Here is an 11,759-nt window from a genome sequence, read left to right as displayed (position 1 = left end):
AATTTGCTACAACGTACGTATGTAAGACAGAGACAACACATGCGGGTGCGACGTCCTCTTAAGTAGGTTTATAATATTATAATTGATTGAATATAGAATTGTTGTACATATCAATACCTACTGTTTAGGAACCTATATATTAGTTACTTGGTAGGTAGGTATGTAGTTTTAAGATTATGAAGTTTGAATTTAATGAATTCAATTTAGTTCAATAACTTAAAGCCTTAAATTGTATAAGACACTTAGTTACTTAAACCAAATTAAAATATATTATAATGTGGTGTACTTAGTGCATGTATAATATCAGAAAAAGTATATACTTACAGCAACCAATCTACAGCAATGATCAACGAAACATCATCTGCTGGTAGTCCTAATGTGTCCAAAACCATCACCATTGTAACTAATCCTGCCTGAGGAATTCCAGCTGCTCCAATAGATGCCATAGTAGCTGTCACACTAATTACAATTTTAAATAAATAGATTATTGAAATTAAAGTGTTTAAATAGGCACTCTGGGATTTTTAGTTTAGTAGGAATTTATCGTCTAATTTGTTTTCATTTATCACACATTAAAAGTGCCTTATTCATTAGGTTTAGGTATCTGTACTTAACCTGTACAGGATACCTAAATACAATTTGTATTATTGGCAACAAATAAATTAAAATAAACATCATGACGTACCTTACAGCTGCAATTTGACCAAAACTTAATTGTATGCCTTTCAGTTGGGCAATAAAAATTGCGGCCACTGCTTCGTACAAGGCGGTACCATCCATGTTGATTGTTGCTCCAATAGGCATTACAAACCGTGAAACTCGGACGTCAATTTTATTGTTTTCTTCTAGACAGGCCATTGAAATTGGCAAAGATGCAGAACTGGAATACAAATTTTTAGAATGTTATTAAAGTTTATTTAGATTGAGTGACGTAAAATTTGCTTTGTTGTGTACGTTTGTAAGACGGTGACAACTCATGCGGTACAGCGTCCTCTTAACTTAACTTGCTAAGTAGGTACCTACTAACTACAAGTATTAACTTGTAAATAATACTATATTTGAGTTTACGTCAAAATAATATATTTTACAAGAAAATTGAAGAATATAATTGATCATAGTGTTTATACCTGGAAGCTGTTCCGAAGGCTGTTATGATAGCTTGGCCCATGTTCATTGTGAATTGGAAAGGCAATTGACGTGTGAATAAACTGTACATGAGTGGTAATAGAACAAATCCATGGACGAACAATCCAAGCACTACTGTCAAGAAGTACATTCCTAGTCTGCCAACAATCACGCCAAAATCGTCCAATTCCAATACTTTGGATGCTACTAAAAAGAGCACACCCATTGGCGATAACCTGAAATAAAACAAACGATTTTCTTCAAGTCCTTCATAACATATTAAATATATTATATGAAAATTATATCTTTACCATATCACCCAGTTGGTCATTAACATCACAGCTTCACCCAAACTATCGAAAAAGTTTAAAAGTGGCTTTCCTGTGGGTCCCAATTTTCCGATGCATATACCAAAAGCTACAGAGAATGCGACTAATCCAAGCACGTTAGATCCTTCAACCATTTCTGATTTTATTTCCCATAATGTCATATCAGGAACGCTCACTAAAATAAAACAATTAATTTATTATATACACGATGATCGATGTACCTATACTTGTTAAAATATAAAATGTATTATTTGCATAGGTAATATAATATTATGTTGGTAAATATTATAGTATATTATATTAAGTACCTACTATTGTTAATATTAATAATAGCCAAAGATAAATATTGATTAATTAACGATTTATTTGTTATCATGTAGTTTTTATTTTAATTTAAACTAATTTTTTTTTAGAAGACTGCCAAAGTCCTAAAGGCTAACTATATTTCAATAGGTGTACCTAAATATTTGATACCTATAAACGTAACTTAATTGAAATTATCATTTTTATTCAAAATTTCTTATAAATTTAATTTGTACATGTGACACCTATCTACCCATTTTGTAAATTGCTGTTATAGTACCTATACTGACGTAGGTATCGCTTTCGACACAAATATATCAGAACACAACCTCCTAAACTTATTATTCCATTTCACGATATGTTTTTTGAATTTAATTAACACAAGTATGTTGAATATTTGTAACATACTTATGTATTTATATTTTTATAACATATGTAAATATATATTTCATTATGTAGTTTGGTAGGTTTTTAAAATCATAACTTGATTTAAACGTGATTTAATTTCAGTACCTATCTAAGAATATTAATATGAGGCCTTGAGCGGAACGATTGGTCTTACAATGATGTAGGTATCTTTTTTTTGTGTGTCTGTAATCACCTTTTGGAGCAGTAAAAATGCTTCAAACTTGAAATTTAAGGGTGGATTCTAGTGGAAAATTTGATATAGTTGGTACTTTGCAAGGTGTCAAAATTAAAACATTATCATTAGGTAGGTACTTATCGGGATAAACGAAAAAAAAATTACGAAAAACCGGAATATTTACGCAACATCGATTTTTGATAGGCACCTAAATCGATTTCTTTATTTTGTTGCAATTCAAAAACGAACGACCGTAGAAACTTGAAACTTTCACCAAATATTTATATTGACATTTTCTAGACATTGAATATATTTTCATCTATAATAATATAATTGATGTACTAAACAGTTTATGAAAATGTAATTTAACGTTGATTCCTCATCATTTATTATTGTTCTTACAGAAATAAAAATATCGAAAATAGAATGGTCACGATTTTTATAAGTGTTTGAATATTAAATTTTGGCAAAATTCGTCATTCGAATATTCGTTAATATATCACGAATTTTTTAAAACTATTTTGTAGTTAAAAATGTTATGCGTGGTGTTCGCCATAAAAATGTATAGAAGATTTATTGTACGTTGTTCCTATAGCTATATTGGAATCAAAAAATTAAGTTGAGGGTAAATCTACAAAATTTTTTATGAGTACCTATTTAAAGTTAAAATTATGAGAAAATTGTATACCCACAATTCACACGACTACATGTAAAATATTTCGATTTCCCCCCCAAATAATTTCTTATTTTTTTGCAATTCAAAAAAGATTATTCATAGGGATTTATCATCGTCATTACGTATATTGGTATACTATTATTATCTAATATTTTCAAATTGTTAGTGCAACCTATACCATATTACAATTAATAGAAAAATAGAATATATCTTTAGAAATATAGGCTGTCTTCCGGTCCTCGTTTATAATTGGTTTCCGTATACAATGTTTTATCAATTAAAATTGATCATATTTATTACAGTGACACAGGTACTTGCTCAATGACGAGGTAGTTACACTTGACACTTACTATACCTACAGCAGAGTGAATTATTTGTTTTTTTAAATTTGCATTACATTGTGAATATTTTGGTTTTAAAAACTTTATATTATACAGACGTGTCGTACGATATAATATACTATATAGATACCTAGGTACTTAATGTTTTAGTCGATAATTTTGAACAAAAACGAATAATATGAAACACTTAGGTACAGTATATTAGGATCAATCACTTTTTTGATTTATATGGTGTAATTCATAACGATCAATTTTAACTTTGAGAAAAAACGAAATAACAAAATAGATCATAGTTGTAAAAATACTATATAGGTAATTCAAGTCTAAAAAACGGTAAAAATGTTTGACATGATTTATTGTTCGATTTGCCATAAAATATTAGGCAAAAAAATGTTGAAGTAGTGTTTTTATTAAATTTATCTTCTTACTTTTTGTTTGGTCAATGTGTAATGTATAATATTAATCAATCTGTTATATAACAATTAAATGCAAAGTTAAAATGTTATAGCGGCTTGTAGCTTCGCACAAATAATAATTGTACGGTGTCAATGTTTTATTAAATATAGGTGATATTATAGTTATATTTTTATACTGAGTCGCATACAAATTAAAACTATTAAATGGATCATTCATATCAAACGGAATGAACTATGAACGCTTCAATCAAGAATCACTATTTGATGTTTAAAGATAAACTTTTAAGGACGTTGATCCAACATTATATAACAACGGTATCTTATAAAAATATCTAAATATTTTGCTTCTGTGTCTATGCCAGTGCGGTAGTAGGTACCTATATCTATGAGACAACCTATTAACAATACATACATTTTTTTAGTAAACTTTTATTTGTGTGAGAGAAAAATATTTCTAATTCGTGCATTAACTAACTATATATTATAGAATCTTTTGTTAAACTTCTATTTATTTTAAATATATAATTTTACGCTAAACTTTTATAATATATTATAGTAATTTTGTATTTACAAACACGAGATAAGATTAAAAACAATTATTACCTGTTGAGTTCGGTAGTGCCTTAGGAGGGATAAGTACTGATCGGTACTGAAAAAAGAGAACAAAACAATTATTATGAATACTAATTCATTAAAATATATAAAAATAAACAACAATAGAAATGTTATGTACTCACAGTCGATATAGTTGCTTCAATGAGATTGGCCGGAAATATATTTCTGTGAAATTTCGACAGTATTATCTTAGACATTTATTTTTTTTTATAATATTCATATGCTTATATTTATATTTATATTATTATATTTCGCTAATGTTTAAAAATGTTAATTTATTAGTATTCGCGGAAAAAATCTTGAAAAATCTTATAGGTGCCTTAGGTACTTATAATTTATATACCTAGATAATTACAATATAATATAAGTACCTATACTACTGTAAGTAGATACGTGTATCTAGTGAAATAGTATTAGAAACAAAATATTTGTGTACTTTCACGTGTGTAAAAATAACTGAATATTTTTCAAAAAAAAAAAAAAATAGTAATAAGATTTTTCATTGTAAAACTAGTGAATCGGTTAATATAAATTTAATTTAGAAAATGTCAAAATTTGTTAACCAACCTTATTAAGTCTAATATAGTGTCGACAGTAGTGATTGGTCTAGTTTCTTGGTGTACGCTTGCCGTTTGCTCTTCCTGGCTCATAATTTTACCAGGATGGATCAACATCACCCAAAATATACCTTGCAAAACTGCCATCGATGTGGTCGCTGCATAATAAGCAATTGACTGGAAGCCAATTTTCTTAGACAAAGATAAATCCAACGATCCAATAGCCGATACAATAGATGACACAAGTAACGGGACAATTAACATTTTCAACATACGTAGGAAAATATCGCCAGGGAATTGTACGTACGTTATTTCGCGTTTTGTCCATCTATAAACAAAATTTAATTGATGATGTTATTTTTTAATTTTGTGTATAATATAACGTTTCGCAATCACTTTTATAGGTTTATATTGTACAGGCGTAACAGCTTAATAAAAGTTAAGACATCGTGGAATATACCCTTTATTATAGTAATTATAGTTTATAATATATACGATCAGCAGACGACTAGTTTAAACCTAAAGGTCATAACACGTTATTCGGGATGCGATACGTAGCTAACGTGGTTAGTGATGATCATTTAAACTTCATTGCCGTTATTATACCTGCTTTATATTCATTCACAGATCTGGTATTTTTATGTTACGCATTTTGCAATATATATATATATATTTGAGTGTTTGACCAACATTCTGGTTTAAAAAAAAAATTTAAAGCCTAGTCAGTTACGGCACAGTCAATCATAACTGGTTGACTTGATTTCATTGTCATTCAAATTACCATAACTTATAGTTCTATATTTTTCCGTAGTGTTTAGTGAAGTGTAGTACCTAATCGACAGTACCTATAGGTACTCATTAGACAAAATTAAAAATTCGAATTCCAAAAAAATATCTATTGGATAGACATATATATAGGTATATATATTTTGAACATTGAACCACACTGAATGAAACTCTGAAGACGTCACGCTGGTAAATATGCTTCAATAATGATTATACCAATAATATTAAGCAATCAGTAATCAGAAATTAAAATATTCATAGGTGATAAAAAATGTAGGTATGTTGCAATTTACAAGTTTTGAATAAATATACTAAACATTTATTTGTATCACCGTAATTGTTCACCTATCGTAGTTGCAGTGACCTGTAGATTGGAGATAAACCGACGGGAATACGTTTAGATTTGTGATATAGATAAATATTTATTTTTAAATCTGTATTGAAATAGTATAATACTCACTCTGATTTAGATCCTTTTAAAATAAATCCTAAAATTACTCCACCAGCTACGGAAGCTATTGTCAATATAGTAAGCAAATTATGACGAAAACATGATTCTTCAATTTTTTCTTTGCTTTGTCTCCTGGTGGTACTCATTGTATTGCGTCCTTGATCTGAATGAGAAGGTTTGAGAGGTGATCTATAGAAAAAAAAAATATAATCAATAAAAATAAAACATTGGTATAGGTACATTAGGTTTTTTAAATTTTAATATTTTTGTTAATAACTATATCGTTGTTTGTACGTGATAAATACAAATAAATAGGTAAGTTCAAACTATTCATTTTGATTCAAACTAGTGTCTACTCGTGACCCTAATAATCTATGAGATGTTAAACCGGTTTTTAAGTTGTGATTCTGATGTCCCAATGACCAATACCTATGTACTTAATAGTTTACGTTGATAAACCACGTTTATAGAATAATATAAAGTAAACAATAATGCAAACATATTATTGTTTATGTTTTTTGTATATAAAAAAAAATGTAAGTAACTGAGTTACTTTGCGTTTTGTTAACACGTACAGGTATTTTTTTCCTCAATCTGACTGTTTTCCATAAAATTATATAATATCGTTAAAAGAGTTTGGCAACAAAAATATCAGAATGATTTTAAGCCTATATATAGGTAGCGTCTTATCTATATATTACAAATGAGAAATAATGCAGAGTAATTTATAGAGGCGTAGGTTATATTAATTATAATATTATTAGTAAACATTTTTAAAATAATAAAATCAATAAAGTAAAACGAATAATTAATTCAGTCTTTAATTTTTGTTCTTAATCATAACTGGTATTTGGTGAATATAATAATATCAATTATTTATGAAGTAAATATTAATTATTATTTATTTGATTGAGATATTTCAAAATATAATAAATTAGCAAAAAAATCCCAAATCGTATTTACAACGATCATTCCAAAATCCTTAACTTTAGTGGACTATAATTGGTTTAATTCTATAATTTTTTTTCAGTTACCTAATTATTTACTAAGATAGGTACTACAACCAATAAATAATTGCAATTATTTTGCAATATTCATTTCAGTAATATCATGTACGAATGATAATATTATAATCTTAGTATGTGGCACAAGTTGAATAGGTATCTAGATTTTAGATAAAGAATAGGTTATCGTTAAATAATGTTTCATGGATTCTTGAAAACCATTATATTATTTAAATGGAAAATGGATAATAAGGTCATTGTGTAAAACACAATAAATTTACAAATGCTTTGAGCGGTGCGTAATATTTTACAAAGGAGTTCTTATAGCTAATTAAAAAAATGTTCCATTCATTAAATACGTAATCTAACAAAACACTTGTAGGTAGGTAGATAGGTATACTAGATTTATATATAGTTATTACGATACAATCTGAGTGCCCCAAAATAAAATAGATTTGTGGCTACTATACTGATAATCTGATCTTATTGATTTATTAATATTTACGTAGCTGGTATACGGTATGAACGTACGGTACATGAATATTAATAATGTATAACTACAAAGTACTTAGCTTTGTTATTGGGTAGAATTAAAATTAAGGGGAATTAATGAAACTTAATAATTATAAGTAAATTAATTATGAAAATATTAATAATTATAATAGTAATTATGCACTTATAGACAACGAGTAAATATTATAATTATTTAGATTGTAAAAATTATAGAGAATTTATTTCATTGTTTCAAGAAAGTCATTAGAAGAATGCTTCACGCTAATACTGTGCAACCGATAATCAGTCAATTTACGGAAATACGTCTACTAATATAGAGTACTAGTTTTAGTTATATATATGAATGTTAAATATGACATTTATTTTAATGTAACGTATATGGCTGACAAAATCTTAAATAATAATGCAAATTTAAGCAGTCTGCAAAATTAAATTCAATAATTATAAAAAAAAATCTTTAATCTATGTACTAAATGCAAGTTAGTCATCAATCAGAATTCTTGTAAAAATTGCCGAAATAATATAAGATACGTCATGAAAATACATCGTAGTTCTCACACAGTTCCATAATTATAATTATTAATCATATTAAAATAAAGAAAATATTAAAGAAAATATTTGAATGTTACATTTATGTTTATTGTAAGAGAAATAATACTTATGACTTTGTATAAAAATCGTAAATACTAAATTTGCAACGCATTAACAATATTTTATACAATAATTTAATATATTATGTATAGGTACTGTTCATTAATTAATGTTTTCATACTTCAATCTTCAATTTAATATTAATTAAAATATATATAACAAAATAAAAGAGATGTCATTCTGCTGAATATATTATTACCTAGTGTATACAGGTACTCAGTTTCGAGAGAACATATCGTCATTGAGTAGGTCAGTGTAATGAATGTGAATATGATGTGATCAAAATTAAATTCAATGTTATATAATTATATACGAGGAACGATTCAAAACGGGGATGGTCTGTCAGCGTACATTTCTAGAGAAATGTTATTATATATTTATAATAATCCCAACGAATAATAATTTTTTAATTACAAATAAATAACAGAAACTAGAATTTTTAGTTTAAATATTGAATTTCGTCAAAATTGTAACTAGAAAAAAAATTATTGTGCATTTGTATTTTCATTATTTTAAATTTTTGTAAAGCATTATAATAAGCTTATATAGAGCTTTATAACTTATAAGAAATCAGGTTTTACAATTTCAAGATTTTTACAGAGCATACCTAATTTTTATCAATATTTATGAAAAAAAAATGTAATAATATCAAATGACTAATATTAGACTAAAATTTTATTAGTCTAAATATTTTTAAAATTTAATTGTGTGATTTAAGTATTAATAATGAATATTTTAAGTTTTGATGGTTAGTGTTTTTTAAATAATAACAAAATAACAAAAATCGTTTATATACGTTTGAATATCCAATTTCAATAACAATTTATTGAATTTCAATCGATCGTAAAAAAATGAATGTGCCTTTTCGCTCAAATTTTTTTTTAATTTTCAGTAAAAAATGCTTACGAGGATCACATTTCAAATCCGAGACTTTTGTGTAAAAATTGAAAATGTTATGAGTTTTTAATTATGAAATTATTTATATATTTTCATGATTATTACGAATTTTGAACAACTTTAAAGCTTAAACTTTAAACGCGTATAAAAAGCATTTATCAACATACATAAATCAAAAAAATAATCTTAAAAATAGTTGAACAATTCAATTTGGTAACATCTTTAAATTATTTAAAAAGCCAACAAATTTTGATTCATAAATTATATCATGTCTAGAAAATGGTAATCGATTATATCAAAAATTAGTGTTGCGTAAATATTATCCTATTTCTGTAATTTATTTTTTCATTTTAATTTGACCTTTCATCATATCAATTAGAATGACAATATGCTACTAGAAACCACCATAAAAATTTAAAAAGACTGACATAATTTATAATCTTTATTATCGTCTAAAATACAAAGAATTGTCTGTACATTTTTATAAAATATACGTAAAGATTAAGGATATGTAAAGGTATATTTTTATAAAAATAAATTTTACCTTTTATAGTGTTATCACTTATCAGTAATCATAATTTGGGTCAAGGAAATTAAAAGCTTATATTGTATCAGTTTTAATGATAAATATCAATTCAATATCTGTGAATATTTGACTTTTTAGTATATGCCCATATAGGTGAAAAGCTACCTGATTATAACATAAAATTAATAACATATTGAATTCTTGGAAGCATTTACCTTTGACTTGTTTTCTAATTTTTAATAAAGCTGATCATTATTCTTCTATCTGTATAATTTATTAAGTGTAAACATATTTATAAATAATAATTATTTATTGTATTTAGGTACACGCGATATCACGCATCACTATCTATATCGCTATTATATCTATATTAATAATATTACTATCATCATTGGATTAAATTAATTACAAATTATTTTTATATTTTCATTATTAAAAAATATTTTCAACTTAAGATACAGGTACGCTCTTAATTACTTTTTATCAAACATTTAATAAGTTTAGGTAGTATTGGTAAGTTCATGCAAGCTTATAGGTACCTATCTATAAAAAAGAATTAGGTACTATACTACTATACATATGCATAATATATATAATGTATAGAAAAAAAATATATAAAAATATTTACACAATAGGTTTTGTGTAATGGTACCTTTATATTGTGTATTTTCGAAATATTGAAATGTTTAGTAAATGCTTATAGAATGACACTATTATAGGTATTGTTAAGACTACATAATATATTTGTATTTATTTAATATAGTTTGGCTAATGCAAATTGTATATTTGTATTGTAATAAATGAAAATTGTTGTAAAAGATAATGACATATTTGATATGACACGAAAACATTAGGTGGTATATAGTCTGACCTTGTAAATTTCATTTAAATATGAACTAGTTCATAAACTTACATTTGAACTCATTCATTTCTCTATATTAACTTTAAAGTTAATTAATATTTATTAAATATAAAATCAACAAATTTCTCTTTGACTCAATAATTCTATAAATATTGTATATTTGTTAATTTAACATAAAAAATCATGATAATTTTAATTATAAATGATACAGTGTAAAATAAAACATGAGATAGGCCCGTTATTGGGTTTTCATCAATGTAACTAAAACAATTAAAAAAACAGCATACAATTCAACGTATATAAATTTATAATAAAATCCAAAATAAGATTATTGTATAAAAACAAAAAATGTATACCTACATTGTTTATGATAAAAAAATTGCTTTAGTACCTATGAATAACGGACGTCACTAGTGAAGTAGAATTTTGTTAATGTAAGAAATGTGTAACTAATCGTAGAAATTAAAAATATATATGTAGTTACCTATCTATAACATTGGTTTATAGTTATTGAAAATATTGAATTTATACCAAGTAACCATTGTATATTATGACTTTGATAAACAAAGTATTGCAACAGATAGTAGGTGGTTATTATAGGCATCTATCCACCATGAAATAAAGAAAATTACAATCAGATAAAAAAATTCAATCAACTATTAAAATATTATGTTTGATAATATGTAAACTGTGCAGCTTAGGTACCTATTGGCAATTACTCAAGTGAAATGTCTTTTTTATTTACGCGATTAGAATTTAGTAGTTGAATATTACGCGTTATATAACGATAGACATAAAAAACCCACATACATATGTATATGAATTTAAAAGTTATTATGTGTTATGAATATTAGTACCTATTAATGTTAACACTTAATTCTTATTGTTTATTCAACTTTTTTTACTAATGATATATTAAGCTTTTGAGGGTGGATCACTTGACGTTCGTATCGTAGTATACACATATTTACTATTATAATATAGACATAAAGCTAAGTTTAAAAATAGCATATAATTATCAATGTTACAACGTTTGTTATGCAGTATAATGCTATAATATAATAAACTATAAACAATTATACGAAAGTAGATTACTACCACTAAATCGGCGCTAATAACCCATA

At 25.9% G+C, this 11,759-nt stretch overlaps 1 protein-coding gene across 3 annotated transcripts in view; it reads right to left on the bottom strand.

Annotated features, from left to right (window-relative positions):
- The window catches only part of LOC100159935 (excitatory amino acid transporter 1), a 28,926-nt gene that overhangs the window by 428 nt on the left and 16,739 nt on the right, over positions 1 to 11,759 (bottom strand). For all 3 annotated transcript variants that reach the window (XM_001944293.5, XM_008186699.2, XM_008186700.2), the window contains 8 exons: positions 6,192 to 6,371; positions 4,956 to 5,273; positions 4,511 to 4,553; positions 4,377 to 4,422; positions 1,437 to 1,629; positions 1,128 to 1,361; positions 686 to 880; positions 325 to 459 (listed from right to left, as the gene is read on the bottom strand). In XM_001944293.5, coding sequence (XP_001944328.2) covers positions 325 to 459; positions 686 to 880; positions 1,128 to 1,361; positions 1,437 to 1,629; positions 4,377 to 4,422; positions 4,511 to 4,553; positions 4,956 to 5,273; positions 6,192 to 6,371 — 1,344 coding nt within the window. The remainder of the gene's footprint in view (positions 1 to 324; positions 460 to 685; positions 881 to 1,127; positions 1,362 to 1,436; positions 1,630 to 4,376; positions 4,423 to 4,510; positions 4,554 to 4,955; positions 5,274 to 6,191; positions 6,372 to 11,759) is intronic.

Source organism: Acyrthosiphon pisum, chromosome X (assembly GCF_005508785.2).
Source record: "Acyrthosiphon pisum isolate AL4f chromosome X, pea_aphid_22Mar2018_4r6ur, whole genome shotgun sequence".
NCBI lineage: Eukaryota > Metazoa > Arthropoda > Insecta > Hemiptera > Aphididae > Acyrthosiphon > Acyrthosiphon pisum.
Note: the sequence above shows the minus strand (reverse complement) of the source record. Positions and strands in the feature narration are given on the sequence as shown.